General features: G+C 47.1%; 2 protein-coding genes across 4 annotated transcripts in view; one reads left to right on the top strand and one right to left on the bottom strand.

The window, feature by feature from the left end:
* Window positions 1-6893, top strand: part of NCBP1 (nuclear cap binding protein subunit 1) — a 32108-nt gene extending 25215 nt beyond the window's left edge. For all 3 annotated transcript variants that reach the window (XM_074166008.1, XM_074166011.1, XM_074166009.1), the window contains exons 20-23: window positions 315-429; window positions 2910-3053; window positions 3491-3604; window positions 4449-6893. In XM_074166008.1, coding sequence (XP_074022109.1) covers window positions 315-429; window positions 2910-3053; window positions 3491-3604; window positions 4449-4562 — 487 coding nt within the window. In that variant the 3' untranslated portion in view covers window positions 4563-6893. The remainder of the gene's footprint in view (window positions 1-314; window positions 430-2909; window positions 3054-3490; window positions 3605-4448) is intronic.
* A 1229-nt stretch (window positions 6894-8122) lies between these two features.
* Window positions 8123-15324, bottom strand: XPA (XPA, DNA damage recognition and repair factor). Its single transcript, XM_074166438.1, has 6 exons — window positions 15069-15324; window positions 14564-14680; window positions 12342-12447; window positions 10554-10719; window positions 9847-9964; window positions 8123-8384 (listed from the first exon to the last, which is right to left on the bottom strand). Exons 1-6 carry the CDS (start codon window positions 15235-15237, stop codon window positions 8236-8238), a joined length of 825 nt encoding a protein of 274 aa, XP_074022539.1. The 5' UTR covers window positions 15238-15324; the 3' UTR covers window positions 8123-8235.
* Between the last annotated feature and the right edge of the window lie 997 nt (window positions 15325-16321).

Raw genomic sequence — 16321 nt, 5'->3', positions numbered from 1 at the left:
TCGTTGCTTATTGAGAATGGGAGAAATGTTTGGTCTGAGAAGTCAGTTTGGTGTTGGTAATCTTGGAGTATGTGTATGAAATACAACATTAGTTTGGAAGTGTACTGCAAAATACAGGAAAGATGGTTGTTACGCTTTCTTACATTACAGGTATGCTTTCCTAAATGCCGAGTGTTTGCTCACTCTAGTAGATGTCTTAAATGATACTAAATATTTTAATTCCCCTAGATACATTTTTCTGAAAGAAACTACATTTAGTTTTCTATCTTAGAGTAGTGTGTAATGTAGCGTTTTGAGCTTTGTGTCTTTCCTAGGTTTTATATCTGGGAGATCTTACATTCCACAATTCGTAAGATGAACAAGCATGTTCTGAAGATTCACAAAGAACTGGAGGAGACTAAGGCAAGATTGGCCAGGCAGCACAAAAGAGTGAGTAATTTGTTTGCAATTTTTAATTATTTTAAGCTAATGCATACAAGCCTGCATGCCGTCAGAGTGATGCACATACGATTTTGGGAAGGACTGGATAAATATGTTTTTCAGGAAGCATATCCGCAGACGTGGTCATCTTAGCACTAAAACATCAAAAGCTGGGTGCGTGTTCTCAGTCTGCCTTTCTAATGGCGGCTGTAACCTAAGAATTCAGTAAAACGTTTAAGGGAATTCATATGTGTTTGCTGTGTTGAAGTTTTCTGTCACAGGTTTCTCTTCCAATACGAGCATGTCTTCCACGTGCCTTCTAATCTGGATTCCAGTTACCTTATTAGATAACAATAAGAACAGTTGAAAATTATTTACAGTAAGTTCTGTTAAAGAGTACTCTTGTGGCTTCCATGCAGAAGTGCACGGAAACAGCTATTTGCTGTTGAAAAGTTGGCTGTTACTGTTCTTCTGATGGATGCTGCTGGATTCTGACACTGGCATCTGTGACTTCCTCCTTCCAGCTTATTTTTCTGAGTACCTTTGCATGATCTGGGTTCCTTTATACAACAAACAGATGAGCGAGTAGCCACTGTTGTGTTCTGTTGTCCCAGGTGGGATAGTAAAATGAGGTGAGAGAGTGTTCTCTGTGGCAGCTGCAAAAGATGGGGCCCAAGGAGGAGTGGCTGAATGCAATACTTCATCGTGATAGAATGGCGTCAGTTGATAGACAAGTTGAGAGTTAGAAAGCAAGAGAGAATTTCCATGTTCTTATGTAGTCTGTGAGTATGATTATCTGCATAAAACCCGTAGCTAGCTACAAAACATTGGATGAAGTTAATGTGAGAATTTGGCACACGGCAGAGAGCCTGCTGATGGCTTTTCAAGAAACCTGCGCAAGTTGGTCATTTTTCCAGAAGTTTCTTTTGAGAGGCCACTAATACGTCACAGTTTGGCAGTGTTGGTTATCGCAGCCCCTTCCTCTTGTTTTCTTCACTCCCAGCAACAACCATCCTTGTTGCTTGCATCCTCAGTCTGCATTGATCAGCAGTTAATAAATTCCCTTGATTATTGAAGACTTAGATGCAGTCATTGATCTTACTGTGAGGCAAAGAGCTTCTCTGGCGTCTCTAAATAAATACACCAGTGTTTTCATTTCTGTACTTGTCTCTTGCTGCGGCTCTTTATTACTGAGTACTTTAAATAAACATTGTGCCAGGAAGAAACATTTGTATGCAACAGTGAGTAGTTCTGCAGGCTGTTGCTCTGCTGCATGACCATTCCTTTTAGAGGAAGTGAGCCGTCAAGTTTTGATGTCCCCAGCATAATGTGGATTGTCTTACTACAGAAAAAGTCCAAGGCTTACATGCTTTCTCTTAGGTCCTATTGGTCCTTTAGCATTTTGAGTTCAGGAAACCTCTGTAGATGGGGAAAAAGGAAGTTCCTATAGAGATAATAAAATTAAATTCTCACACTTGCCCTGGTAAGTTGTTTGTATTTTTTACGCTGATTCAGAGCTGTAACTATCTTCTGATTGTGAGTTTCATCTGCTACGCAGTAGGTGAGTTAACACGTGGGTCTGTATATGTCACAAGCTGCTGACAAATATAACACAAGTTACAAATATTTGAAGTTTTGAGCTGCTAACTTACAGGTGTTTTTGCACAGAAACAATCCTATGAGACTGAAGCAATATCTTTATTTGAGTGTACCATAATCCCATCAGATTCTGCCTTTCCTCCTACATCCCTTGTAGTCTTGTGTAAGACTTCATTACCTGAGCTCCCAAGTCTGGTACTTATGGGTCTTTTGTGGTTTTGTTGGGATGTTCTGTTTTGGATGTGAGGCAATGAGAATATGCAATGTTCCTAATTAGTAGTTTGCTTTCCATGCTGAGCCTTTCTAGTCTGAGAGCATGCCTTTTGATCACAAATATAGAGAGTTCCTACTTTAACACCGTAGACTACAGTCTCTAGTCTTCCTTTTATGCTAACCAGCCGGGTTCATCTGAGTTCTTGCACAGAAGTACTTTATTTTGTGGATGCCTGAGACTTCAGAACCGTTCATTGAATGAATTACCTGCCCTGCTGCAGTGGACACAATTTTTAAAATCTACACTGGATTTTTTTTCCTCTCCTTTTTTAAAAAAGCTGTTCATTATCTGGTAATGATAAAGTCAGCAGGAGTATTAACTTTTATTGTGTTTCCACTGAATAAAAGACTAGTAAATCTTTAAGCTTGTTCTGTCAAGCTTTCTCTGAAACCTTGATAATTGTTTTCAGGGCTTGCCTATATTGGCATTTTTGCTTCCAAATTTCTTTGCTGAACTATATTCAAAATAAAATACAATACTTAACAGGCTACAGAGCAGGTTCAGCTGCTGCTCTTCAGTTGCTTTGCAGACCTTTTCACACGTGGAACCACAGGGCATCAACAGTACTCACAGGTAGCCAGGTGTCTAGTCAGTCTTGTGGTGTTGTCACTTACAGCGGGACAGTGATGATGATGACGACGACGATGACCGAAGTAGCGATCGGGAAGATGGACCACTAGAAGAGCAGATAGAGCGCTTGCAGGAGAAAGTAGAGTCTGCCCAGAGCGAGCAAAAGAATCTCTTCCTTGTTATATTCCAGGTAATGATGGGCAAAGTCTCTTCTCACTTTTAGGTTTTAAAGTTACTGGATTTGTAAGCTTTCAGTGTCACTTGTATCTCGGGCATCTTCTTGGAATAAGACTATGGGAAGGGGTTGATTACTATGGGTTAGGGTCAATCCACATAATTCCCCTGCAAAGAGTGCTGCTGAGCAGCATCTCTTCAGTTTCAAGTGCTCAGGAACAAGGGAGTTCTGCTAGCATACAGTTTCCTGAACAACCAGAAGGTAACTGGATTTTATTTCCTTACTAAATTCAGTGTTTGCCAAGCAAAATAACTATTTTCACATTGCTGTTCAAAGCTTCTGTCCCCCAGATCCTCTTACCTGAGGTTAGGAAACTGCTTTCATTTGGCAAGACTGAATTCAGTGAATAGTTATTCATAATACTGAAAAAGTATTTTTTTCCTCTTCTGCAGCGTTTCATTATGTTGTTAACTGAGCACTTAGTGCGCTGTGAAACTGGTGGGATTGATGTGTTTACTCCTTGGTACAAGAGCTGTATAGAGAGGCTGCAGCAGATCTTCCTGCAGGTAAGTTTCACGTGTGGGTTTGGAAGGCTGTGGGCCGGGACCTGCAGGATATGGAGGAGCTTTGTGACTAGAGAGCTAAGCACTCCATGGGAGAAGCAGTAGGTGGCAGCAGCACGTCTTCTCCGAAGGCTCATATGGCCGCATCTCTGCCACAGGCTGGTGGCATGACTGGCCCTCGATTGATTCCCACACCATCAGTGGACTGCAAAAAGATACTGAGATGTGATTATGAATTTTTCTGAGCCTCTCTTAACTGTGTGTTTATAGGGTGAGTGAACAAGAATACTAAAATAGATGTCTTCTAAATAAGCTGATTAAAATATTGCAGAATTCCCTTTAATGAGATGCATAGATATCTGTTAAAAATAATTTTTGAGTTCTTGGCTCTGTATTAAATCAGGTAACAAGCACGGGTGGCTGGATGAAAGTGATAGTAATAGAAAATCATACCTGCACAAGCAGAGGATATGGGAGTGGTGGTATAATTCTCCCCTGAGCTGAACCCTTCTCTGGTAGTAGATGTGCCTTCAGAGTAAAGCAAATACCATGATTCTCCTAAGAGATCTCCACAGTTGCATGTATCCTGCACACAATTCAGGGTCCAGGAGTGAAGAGCTAGAGGGAGCAGAGTGCTTCTCAAGAGGATTTCAGCACGTGCTTTCTTCTTGCCAGTCAGTAGTGGCTCTGCACTATGCTTTCCTTGTGTTGTGGAAATGAGATGCGCTTAACAATTGTGATGAAAACCTTTGACTTGTCATTCTTACATGTCCTGACTTCTCTGCCTGTTCTTATATAAGGATAAATGAAAACAGTAAAGTTTTGTGTTTTGTTTTTTATCTGCCAGCATCACCAGATAATCCAGCAGTACATGGTTACCCTGGAGAACCTCCTGTTTACGGCTGAACTGGACCACCACATACTGGCTGTGTTTCAGCAGTTCTGTGCGCTGCAGGCCTGAGGATTCTTCAGGGGCAGACTCTTGTCTGCAGGACTTCCATGAATTTAATTTTTTCTTTTTTAATAGGAAAACGTGATATGGGGATGCAAGAAACTTTTTGACTAAAACTGGCTTTCATGTGCTCGTATATAAAACAGTACAGTACTCTAACCAACAGCAAACTGTGTAAGCATCATAAGCCTTACAAGATACAACTGATAGGGGATAGACATGAAGTAAAGTATGAATTCTTATCATCATCTTTTAATTTGATTTTACTCTTGAATTTATGATAATATTTTTGTTTCGCCCACATTGTTTATATAAAAATAAAAATCAGGCAAAAAACCAAACAAAAAAAACCCCAAACAATAGAATTTTACCTCTGCCTGGCCCTTATTCCAAGGAATTGCAGAAATGGGAAACAGTTCATAGTGTTTTGTGAGTATGAAAGGGAATGCACCTTCTCAGTGAGCAGTGTGGTAAGCTCTCTAGTATGGCACAGGAAAAGTGTCTTACCTTTGGGCATATGAAACACTTGAGTTAAGCTTTTAAAGTAGTATAGAGCATATGGATTTGTTTATTACCAAGCCAGCTAGATTTTCACCGTTTGAACAAACGTGGTTGTAATACAATTGAAATATGTTTTTTAAATGTATTGTCTAGTGTCTTATTACAGTAGCTATAAACAATCGGTAGAGGAACTTCCTGGACAACTTTTGAAAAAGGCAATCCTTTTTGGGGTACAGTGGAAGAATCCTGACCTGCTCCTGGCAGCGGTCTTCGCTGGTGAACAGAGACTGTAAGCAAGAGCTGGTGGAACAAACTTTTGACTTCTGTATTGCAAGCCTTGCCTGGGCATTGGAAACTCCAGCCCCGGGTGCCAGGGGAGAGGGAAGGGCAGTCTTCAGCTGGTTCCTTTGTTCCAGCCTGTAACTAGTCGGGCTGCCAAACTTGTGCTGGTGCCGGACCTGCAGGCCTGCCGTGCTGCCAGAAATCTTTCTGGTGACGACGGTGGATGAACTGAGTGCCCTCACCTCATCTGGCTTAGTAACAACTGCTTTGCCGTGGCTGCATCTGGTGCCCTGCCCTTGCTATAAAATGCGACAACAGCATGTGGCTCCTATGTCTTCGGAAAGCGTTTTGGTGCTAAATTAAGTAGTATCTCACAGGCGGCAACTTAGACTGGGGAAACACAACCTGAAAGCAGAGTAGCCTTAGTCCTGAGTTACGCAAACACCATCACGGCCACACCAGAGCGGTCCGTGTTATGGTAAGCAGTGATGAATAGCAAAGACACCGTCTTCGGTGCTCAGCTCCGTCGGCGTGCGGTGTACTTCCAGGCTGTTCATGGTCTCTTCCTTCCACAGATGAATGTTTAAAAGAACTTCATACCCAGTGCTATTCAGTTTTAAGCTTAGAAAGTGATGAGCTTTGAGTAATTTTGTTCCTGTACAAGTTTGTTTTTTTCAAGTATTATACCTAGTAATGCATTTCATCCATACGTTGACCAATTGACCTCCTGATCAAGCGAGGAGGGTGAAAAATGGAACTTCCTACTTTGAATGTTGACATAAGTTTGTGTGTGGCCTGTAGCAACCCAGTATGTCCTCATAGACTTGGATCTGTGACTTCTGCTTTCTCTGCTGACCCTTTCTGATTTGACCGATCCCTCCATTCTTTCAGGGTATACTGTTAATTGTTGTAACTGCTTTATGCGAGGGTTTTGTCAGGTATGCGCAGACTTTTTGCTTCAAATCTCTCTCTCTTAATGTTCTTGAGTAATCAAATAGGGGGTTTTGTTGGGTTTATTTTTAAAGAAACATTTAATACTGTAGAGGTTTTAATTGGGGTTTAATAGTTTTTTCACTGGCTCGGATCAGTTATCAGAGGTCTGATATTAACTAATGGTGGGGATCTGACTATAAATGTGACTTCTGTCAAACTGATAATGCAGTTAGAACTAGGAAACCTGTAACTTCCTCTGAGCCTTGACGAATGCGAGTGCTGGGGATCCAGTTGCAAATGCATAATCCTACGATGTAAAACCAAATAGCGATGTCTTTCCCAAGTGATTGGACTTCCATGGTGAGCCTTGGGCTTTGATTACATTTCTCGAGTCTGTTGGACACCTTCCCCTCTTTGTAGGTCCAGGGGCGTCCACCTGACTCGACGGGGAAACGGGTTGGCTTTGTAGGGAAGAGGAGGAGAGGCTTGCGTAGTGATACCAGCAGCTAACTGAAAGCGTGAGGTGGTGGATGGCTGTAAAGATGCTGTAGAAATGTGGTGTGGTTGGAAAAAAAAAAAAAAATGCACAATTAAAGACAAAAATAAATGAAGGTGAAGCAGGTTGCCACCGGGAGTGTTTGTCCTACCTATTTTTGGGGATGGGGGGGGGGGGGGTGGGCACTGGGAGCGGTTTGGTTTCCCCGGCGCTGATGCTGGTACCATGACTAACACCACACCAGCCGCCACCGCCTGGCTGATCTCACAGGCTTCCCCCACCCGAGGCAGGCATGCGTGCTGCCGGTGGCAGCCGCTCCTGCTGTGGAAATTTCTCCCTCCACACCTCCCCTCTAGAGCCTGGGCGGTTTCGGGACCCAAGACACCACGCTACCTCCGAAAGCTCTGCCAGGGCCTGCCTCCTGCCTCCTGCCCTCCTGCCAACCCATCTGCTAGGCCTTACGTGGCCCCGAGTCCTCTGCGCTCGGCGGGAAGGCTTTGGAGAACTGTTAGTAGAACCATCATCTGCCCTTCCAGACACCTCCTCTCCCCTTTCATTTCCACCCCCCACCGTGGCCCAGGCGCCCCTCAGTCTCCAGGGTCCTCACCGGAGATCTGCCCTATTTACCATGACAAACAAAGGCAGGGCGTTCACCCCTTCCCAGGAGCATCCCCCAACAGTGAGAAACGCAGATTTGCGATCTGAAAGAAAGCCCACCCTCTGTTGAAAGCACACACCATTTGGGGGCACTTAAGAGCGATCTGCATTGGAATGCTGCTTCCCCCCACCCCCCAAAGAGAGGTATTTGTCAGCCATTTGTAAATGAAAAGGGCGAAGTTTTAATGCCAAGAGTCACCTTTGTCTCTTGCTCCAAAGGGAGGGGACACCCTGAGGGCCCCTCCCCTGTGAAGCACGGCAGAGATGAGTCAGCATCTCCCCAGGAGCACGCAGCTTTCCTTTAGAGGGAGAATTCTCCTTTAATGGAGTCGAGTCTCCAAGCCCAGGCGGCAGAACCCGCCTTGCAACATGGTCTCCAACCACCGGAGGAGGGGCTTTGCCAGCTAATTGCCCTTTGCCCGCCCACGGCAACAGTAACTGGAAACCAGGCTCCAGTTAGGACAAAGCATGGAGGCTTCAAAGCATGGCTTCCCTTCCTCCTCCAAGGGAAGCAGACAAGTAGTGGGAAGTTAATTTCATCAGCGTATGAAGTAGAACGATTACCAACTTATCTTCTGGCCTACAACCGGGTACCAATTTACACAACTGTTAAATATGTGCTACATCCTACCCCAAGATCTAGTTTAATAGCCGAAGCTTATTGTTCTGTACAGTAAGAACGTCGTTCTTCACAGAATTTGGCCACAGCTGCTTCATAATTAGCATTTATTTGACTTTAAATACAAAATATCATTAAAAATACAATGCAATTAAGGGAAAAAAAAAAAAAAAACAACAACAAAGCAGATTGCACTACATCTTCTCATAAGTTAATTCATGGCCACATACAGTACATGTCTTTTTAAATGTATCTTCATCAATGTTTTCTTCTGGTCCATACTCATGTTCATGGATACTAGCTTCTTTCTTCCACAAGCTACTCCTCACGGCACGGCGGAGTTCTGGTGAGAAATATAAAAAAAAAAAAAAAAAAATTAAGATTTTAATAAATCTTAAATAATGGTTAATAAAAACTCAAGCTAAGCACCTTCCTGAGGACTACAGATGACAATCTGCTTGTTGCCCGCCTTCCATAAATTTTGTGTGAGAATCTGCTACTGCAAGAACAAGCTTTGACTCGCCTTGCAATCTTCACCTCGTTTGCATATTTTAAAGCCTAAGAACTGCGCCGACATGAGATTTCACAGAAGATTTTTCCATCTGGACTGAGTACACGTTGCCCACTGCCTTTTTACACGAAGCCATTCAAGGGTATCCAAAAGGGGTAGGTGGAATGTAGAGGAAAAGTTTTTATAAAACGCCTCATTGTTTTGCACGACCAAGGAAGAGTACTTTTCATTCAGGTCACAGTAAAGCTTCCCAAATGACTTGGCATTCTCCAAGCTTTATGCCCAATAACGCTGGTTGCCTCTGCAGCAGCCGCGGTGAAGCCAGCGGGTTTGCAAGAGAGCACGGCCTGGCAGCTGAGCCCAAGAAATTATCCGGATGTGTCAAGCGGGTGGGCGAGCATACCGAGCAGCAAAACGTGGCCACGCTCTGGGCTAAGCCGTTCAGGCTGAAAACTTTGTCACGTTAAGGGCCTGTACTCACACCCAACTCCAGCATCTTGGCTACAGTCTGCTCCCAGCCCTTCTGTGCGCTCAACGACAGTGGTCGAGGCAGGGGTTGTTTGCCCGGCCTCATCTTCTGCTTCCCCCAGACACCACCACCAGCACAGCCAGCCTGAGCTTTCTGCCCCGGCGAATGCCGACCCAGAGGGAAGCATGGGTGCTACAGGCAGCACCATGAGCCACAGCTCTTGCCAAGAAACAAACACGGGTTTTTTTAAAATTACCAGCATGTCTGTGCTGAAAGCGCTTTTTGAAAGTCCTACCCATTAAATACTCTCCTCAATACTAATTTATCAGGAAAAAACAAGGATAACGAGCAGCAAAACCAGCAGCTGGGAATACTGTGAAAGTGGCAAAAGGCTTTTTCTACCTTCATTTACAATGACTCACCTGAAGGTACACCCACGGCAGAACTATAACCCACTGCCACAAAAATCCATGTGCTCCGCAAGTCAGAAGTAACACAATCGATCTATGGCACATTCTGGGTCATACCAAAAAAATTAAAAACCACCATAATGAACCACTGTTAATTGACTTCTGTCTCTTACATCATGTCCATAGGACAACAGGGCAATTCATGTTGGAAGGGACCTCGGATCTCTGGTCCAACCCTCTGCCCAAAATGGCCAGTTATGAGGTCAGACCAGGCTGATCTGGGCTTGCCCACACGGCTCTTGAAAACCTCCATTTTGCCACACTGAATGTTTCCTAAATACTTTAGTCAGATTCAGAAACAAATTCAAACAGAACTGTACTTTAGGTACTGCAGTATGTAAGTTTAACCCTTTACCTTTAACTTTCTTATCAAACTTCTTCTGTTTCATCTTCTCTCTGGTGTCACGGCGGAGCTCCTTTGCTTCTTGCAATGATTCTTCACTACCCCAGACTTCAAGAGAACGCTTGATTACCTACAGGATGGACATTATTATGTGTGTTTCTTTTTCCCCTGAAATGACAGAAGTATTCTAACTCACAAATTAAATTTTTCCCCTACACATGCACAGGCCAACCCAGTATTGCCTCTGCCTCCCATCCTTCTTTGCTCTTGACCTGCAAACATGGCATTCCCTCCACAGTAAGAGGCAACATTGATTTTTAGTATCAGCTAGATTTAAATCTACTCAGGAAAATAAAACTCAGCTCTAATTTCGTGCATATTACAGTAAAGCACCTGCATTCCTATATAAATAGCAAACAAGAAATGACAAGCGCCTTGGAAAATCTACTGGCCTTTCCTGCTGCCTCTGAGGGCAGAGCAGTGAACACGAGGCCACAGCTGCAAAGGGCCACCGACAGCAGCAGCTGCCCCCCGTTTCAGGTTAGCACTGAAAGGCCATGCATACACTTCAGGACCTGCAATGGTGCAGACCACACAAGCTACACGTAATATACTCAGCTTTGACAAACTCATTCAGAAATCAAAACCAAAGTGACACCATTTTGGCAACTAGAGTTGTACAAAGGTAAAATTCTGAAATACACTAACAAATTCTGTACCTGTAGTTTTAAATAAAGTTTCATGTCACCCCATCGTGAATTATGAGGATTTTTCTTCACAATGAATCTGAGCACTGGTTCCCTCTTGTCTAAGTCACAGTCTTTAAGAAGATACTCTTCTTTTGCTTCTGTCCTGGTTATAAGCTTATGTTTATCTTCAACATCTCTGTAAGATGTAAAATAATGATGAGAAAAAGCCACACCTGAAAACCACAATATTAACATCTACGTCCCAATCACTTCTAACATTCCTGAAATACAGGTAGTCTTATCCTCTCCGTTTTTATGTATGCAAATAACTCTGGATTCAAACAAACTAGCTAAACTCCAGGACAGGTTTACTGAAATTAAGTTTAAAAATTCTCCCATTTGAGCAAACATAGGCTGAGAAGCCTGTTTTTCTAGAAAGGCTTTTCTTCTATTTTCTTACAAAAGGGAGTAACTGAAACTTAAAAGGAGTATGAATAATTTTAAGCATTCACCTAACCCAGATGCAATTCAAGAGGACAAAAGTACAAGCCTGACACATGGTCAAGAGAGAAAGAATGTGAAACGTGAGACCGGTCAGATCACCTGAGAATATACACACTCCATATGCTTCTAGATCCCAGAAACAGATTAGCGAAACAGATTAGCAACACAACAGAGCACTTCTTTCTAAATACAAGACAGTAAGCAGAGGAACCATAAAATAAAGAGCTTAAAAGATTGCAACTTTTACCAGACAGATAATGAAAAATTGTGTAACCACAGCAGCATTTATGAGTTAATGAAAAAAAAATTACATTTACGCAATCCTGACTGAAGTGTAACTCAAATTGCTCGAGCCGGAACAATCTGCCAAACACTAAGTGCCAGCAACGGTCATCAAGGAAGTACTGCTGTAAATGCAGTTTTACTAGAATTCAAAGTTCACAGTAAAAGCTAACGCACCGAGCAACCTCGAACGCTCAGCTACAAGAGCTACTTAGCCCGAAGGAGAACCACTCCAAAGGCACCGAGCCTTTCTCCTTTTCCTACCCATTTTACCTTCCAGAGAAAGCACTTTTGTCTAATGACTGTGTAGGGCCTACGCCATGTGCGCGCCCCCGGCCCCTCCCCGCAGCAAGCAGGGAAGCTCCCGGAACCAACTCCCGGCTGCCATCTTCCCGCCCCCACCCCATTCATTCTCACACCGGCGGTTGGCTCCCTCGGTTCGTTTGGTTGCCCCGGTTATCTCGATGGCTTTTTGAGCATTTTGTGTGTCACCGATAAGAGCGTGGACCTGCCTTCCGCTGAAGGTCAAACTCCTGCTTACACTGCAGGTCCACCAGCAACCTCCCGTGGGGCTGCTGCCCTTTGGCTGCCACGCTCCCAGCCCGCCCACGGGGGCCAAAGTACGAACTTCATTCGGGTTAATTCCCTGCAACAGCAAACACTCTCCCAACCCCTGCTCTACTTCGCGAAGCAGGTATGTCACTTCGTCTTCTCACCATTTGTAAAATAGCCCTTAGCCTGTCAGTTTCCACCCTGACAAACGCACTAACCGCTTTTTAAGACATCGCGTTTTCATAACGTTATGTAAAAATCTATGGCTGTGCCCTGTCTCGTGAGACAATGCTGCTGTTCTTCACTTCCATAACGGAAAAATACAGGTTATCTAAGTCAACTCCCGTCGACTTCTTCAGTAGGTATTAACTTACTGAAAAGTGCCTCTTTGCCGACAGCCTTTTTAATAGAATAGAATGGCTGTAATTAACTAAATCTTTAGATAAAATAAAGTTCCCCTCTCCTGATTATTTGTAATACCTGCAATTATCACATGTTGCCCAATCAAAGTGCTGCATAAGGTAGGAGTCCATGAATTCTTTGCCACAGTCTCCACAGATGAGATAGTCAAACTCTAGTACAGGTGCTAATGGAAAGAAATTTTTTTTTTTAAGGAACTACCAAGTTAAAAACAAGCATCTGGAATTGGTACAACAAGCAATTTTACTAAAATTTACATTATAGCTCTTATAGTATTCATTACAGACTAGTTTCACTCCTCTATTGAAATTTTCCAGAAAGATACAGTACAAATTCAAACCCGTTATCACGCAATCCCATCTTTGCTGGAGTATTTCTGTTCTTGCTGGAAGGTTGACTCTTATAAAGTATTGGATTTCGACATTCAAATGCACACATTTGTTTCGACTTAGCCATTGTTTAAAGAAAAAAAAAAATATCTCCACATTTCCCCATAAAGTGCTTCATATCCCCTCCTACGGCTTCCTCCGTTCTGGCCTTTTCAAAATTCGTTCTGATTTTGATAGAGGATGCGCAGGCAGAAACGGGAGGAAGCAGGGGAGGGGATGCGGTTGGAAGAGGGTGGCTGGAGCAGGAAGCAGTACAGGAGCTGGCTGGCATCATAGTTCTCAGCTCCGCTCCTGTTTTTTTCCAAGCTCAGCCACACCTGCCTCTCCTCTCCCTAAACGAGCTCAACGGAGGCCCCGGGGCGGTTGGCAAGGTTCTTGTCCATTCCAGCTGGCAGAAATGGAGGTGGATGGCCAGAGAGCTGCTAGGAGTGGAATGGGGATGGAGCTCCACTACAATCCTCTCCCCAAGCCCTCTCAGCACTGCTCCAAGCCCAGACTCATCCCGGTGTCGGCCATCACTTCGGGCCGCATCCTCGCCGGGTAGATCACCTCCAGCGTCATCGCCATCTGCTTTATGTTCCATGTGACACCTAGAAACACCGATTCGGGTAACCGCAGCTCTAAGGAATGTTCCTTTAACAGTAACATTGTAATTCTAGCACAAAATTAACATTTTTATATAGTTTCCCGAGCTGAAAGTGAGGTAATGCTGCGGAATATTAAGAATACCTGAAACAGAAGATTAATGCTTGACATGCAGCACCATACATTTTTAATTGCGTTTGCATTTATAGCAGATTCGATCTAGCAAAGACGACATTTTATGCCAATTCACTCCTACTAGCGACAGTGGAATGCTCAGCACTTCACATAGCCATGCTCTTACATCACATTTCATCATTTAAGGCAGTACTCCCGAATATAAAGACATTTTATTAAGACAATGACATCATGAATTACACAGCAAAAATACCCCCGGTGCAAAGGCATCCCAGATCCACTTAATTTATTATTAAACGTTAGCCCCTCAAAAGAAGTAGAACTGCTAGTTATTAACACCCTTAATGAAATCTGGTGGCGATTTCTAACAAAGAGATACACTGCACCAACAGCCCTGCAGCTGATTCAGAGCAGAACAAAGCAAGACAAAGGCAATCCCCGAAAAGAAAGTCAATCTATTTTGGGATCCTTAATTCTCCATTTGCTTTTCGGAGAGAGAATATCACAAGACAATATGTCGAAATCCCCCCACCTAACGATCAGCGAGTTGGCGTCAGTACGTTTTATAACGATAAAAGCTGGCACTGCAGCAGTGCTCAGATTTTGGCATAAACCGAATCCATCCCCAAATTCCCCAAACCGACGAAGCCGCGCAGATTTACACTTACTTTGGTCTCAAAATTCAAATTCCCGAAAAAAATACTGGAAATAATGTTCATTGGGGAAAAGAAAAAAAAAAAAAAAATTTGCTATTCCCAAGGGCACTGGCTGTGTCCCACTTCCGCGGCTTAAAATTCTTCATTTTTAATTACAGCGTTATTTGCTAGCCGCTTTAATCAGACGCGCCAGAAATGGAGCACGTCCAGAAAGGCGCGTTAAGAGGAAGGAGGAAGGGGAAAAAAAAAAAGGGGGTGGGGGGGAGGGGAGGGGGAGGAAGAAAGGAGAAAAAAAAAAAGCCCGGGAAAAAAAAAAAAGGCGCCCAGCCCGCCCGCCCTGCTCGCCCAGCCCGGCTCACTGTCGCCCCCGCGCCTTCCTGCCCTCCCCCCCCCGGCTCCACGCACACGGCACCGCCTCTTTCCTGCACGCCGCCCTCCCGGGGGGGGGGGGGGGAGGGGGAGAATTCGGTCGGGGTTTCTTTTCAAATTTTTTTTTCTATTTTTTTTTTTCTTTTACCGGGAGGATGCACGATTTTCTTGGCGCCGCCGGGCTCTTCCTCCTCCTCCTCCTCTTCCAGGAAGAAGCCCCCTCCCGTGTCCACGACCTTGGGGGGGGCCCGCACCCGCACGCCGCCTGCGGAGAAGACAAACGAGACGCCCGCCTTTTAGCGCCGCGACGGGACGCGCCGCCGCTAGGGGGCGCCCTCCACCCCCCTCCACCCAGCGCGCACACACACACCCCCCCCCCCTCCGCGCGCCGCGAGGCGGGGGGCCGCGGCGCGCGCGCGCGGGCCCCCCTCCCCCCCCTCCATGTGGAGGGGGGGAGGGGAGCCCTCGCGCGCCGCGGCGGTGGCTTCCCCTCCCCCCCCCTCCAGCCCCCCCTTCCCGCCCCCCCTTCCCGCCGCCTCGCGCCCAACGGCGGCGCGGCGCCCCCCCCCCCCCTCCACACCGAAAAAATGAAGGAAAAAGGGGCGCGGGGAACCGCCCGGCCAGGCCGGGATCGTCCGCCGCCGCCATCCGACCTGCGGCAGGGTAGGGCCGGGCCGCCAGCCGCGCCTGCCGCAGTGCCAGCGCCCGCTGCCGGTTCCGCTCGATCTTCGCCAGCGCCGCCGCCGAGAGGGGCGGCCGCTCGCCCGTAGCCTCCTTCTTTTCTTCCTCCTCCTGCCTCAGAGCCGGGGCCGCGCCCGCCATGGCGGCGGCAGAGCCGACGGAGCCCCGCGAGTCTCCCCCCGCTCCGGCGGCAGCGGCGACTCGCCCTTCCCCTCGCCGAGCCGCCGCCGCACTGCGCCTGCGCAGAGCGGGAGGCGGGGGAGGGGGCGAAAGGGGCGAGGCCCCCTCGCGCATGCGCGCAGGCGCCGCCGCGCCTCCCCGCACCGCCACGGCGGGACCCGCCCCGCCGCCGCGCGGGGGGTGACGGGAAGCGCGGGGGGAGCGGGGGGGGCGAAAAGGGGGGTTGGGGGGGGCTCCGGGGGGGGCGTGCGGGGCTACGGCCTGCGTGGCGGGCCCGTACCGGGGCCGGGGTGGGGTGGGGGGCGGTGGAGGAAGTGGGGGGCACTGCCCGGTACCGGCCCCGGGGGGGCGGGAGGGGGGGGGTACCGGGGATTGCAGCGCGGAGTGGGGGAGGGGAAGCGATGACCCTGCGATTTCCGCGTGTGCCGTTTTCGAGCGCTTTCTGCGGCAGCCCCCGCCTGGGGCTTGAGCAACGCTGTTACCAAAAAAAAAAAAAAAAAAGCTACCCCAAAAAACCCCCCCAAAAAAAATCACACAAAAAAATTCCCAAACCCCGCCGCCGCCGCCCCGCACGGCAGGAATTCCTTCACGGCGTCACCCTTTTGTCCGCGGAAGGCCGGCCCCGCGCTGCGTTTCCCTGGCCGACCGCCGGCATGCGGCGGGCTGGGCCCGGCCCGGCCGCCATTCCTGGCCCAGGGGCGGCCTAAAGATGGATGTGGAGCCCCGGGCGGGCAGCTTGCGGCGGGTCCCTGCCCTGCTGGGGGGCCCGGGCCTCCCCTCCTCCTGAGGAAAGCTCCGCTGCTCCCGGGGAAGGCGGCCCGCGTTTAGCCGAGCCGCGGGGGGGCCACCCCCCCTACCCCGCCTCGGTGGACCTGCCAGAACGGCCTCAACCGCCCTTTCTTTCCTCAAAAAAGATACTTAAATAGCCCCATGGCTGTGCTAGCCCCATGGCTGTGCTGTCTCCACAGCTGTGCTAGTCCCGTGGCTGTGCTAGCCCCATGGCTGTGCTAGCCCCATGGCTGTGCTGTCTCCACAGCTGTGCTAG

This window comes from Numenius arquata, chromosome Z, assembly GCF_964106895.1.
Source record: "Numenius arquata chromosome Z, bNumArq3.hap1.1, whole genome shotgun sequence".
Classification (NCBI taxonomy): Eukaryota; Metazoa; Chordata; class Aves; order Charadriiformes; family Scolopacidae; genus Numenius; species Numenius arquata.
The sequence above is the reverse complement of the archived record's forward strand: the minus strand, read 5'-3'. Positions and strand labels throughout refer to the sequence as shown.

Coding starts and splice junctions, on each gene's coding strand:
- XPA (XM_074166438.1), bottom strand. CDS start 15,237: ATGGCGGGCGCGGCCCCGGCTCTGAGGCAGGAGGAGGAAGAAAAGAAG. Junction 10,720..12,341: donor GCAACATGTGATAATTGCAG/GTATTACAAATA, acceptor TACATCTTACAG/AGATGTTGAAGATAAACATA. Junction 9,965..10,553: donor AACTTTATTTAAAACTACAG/GTACAGAATTTG, acceptor TCCATCCTGTAG/GTAATCAAGCGTTCTCTTGA.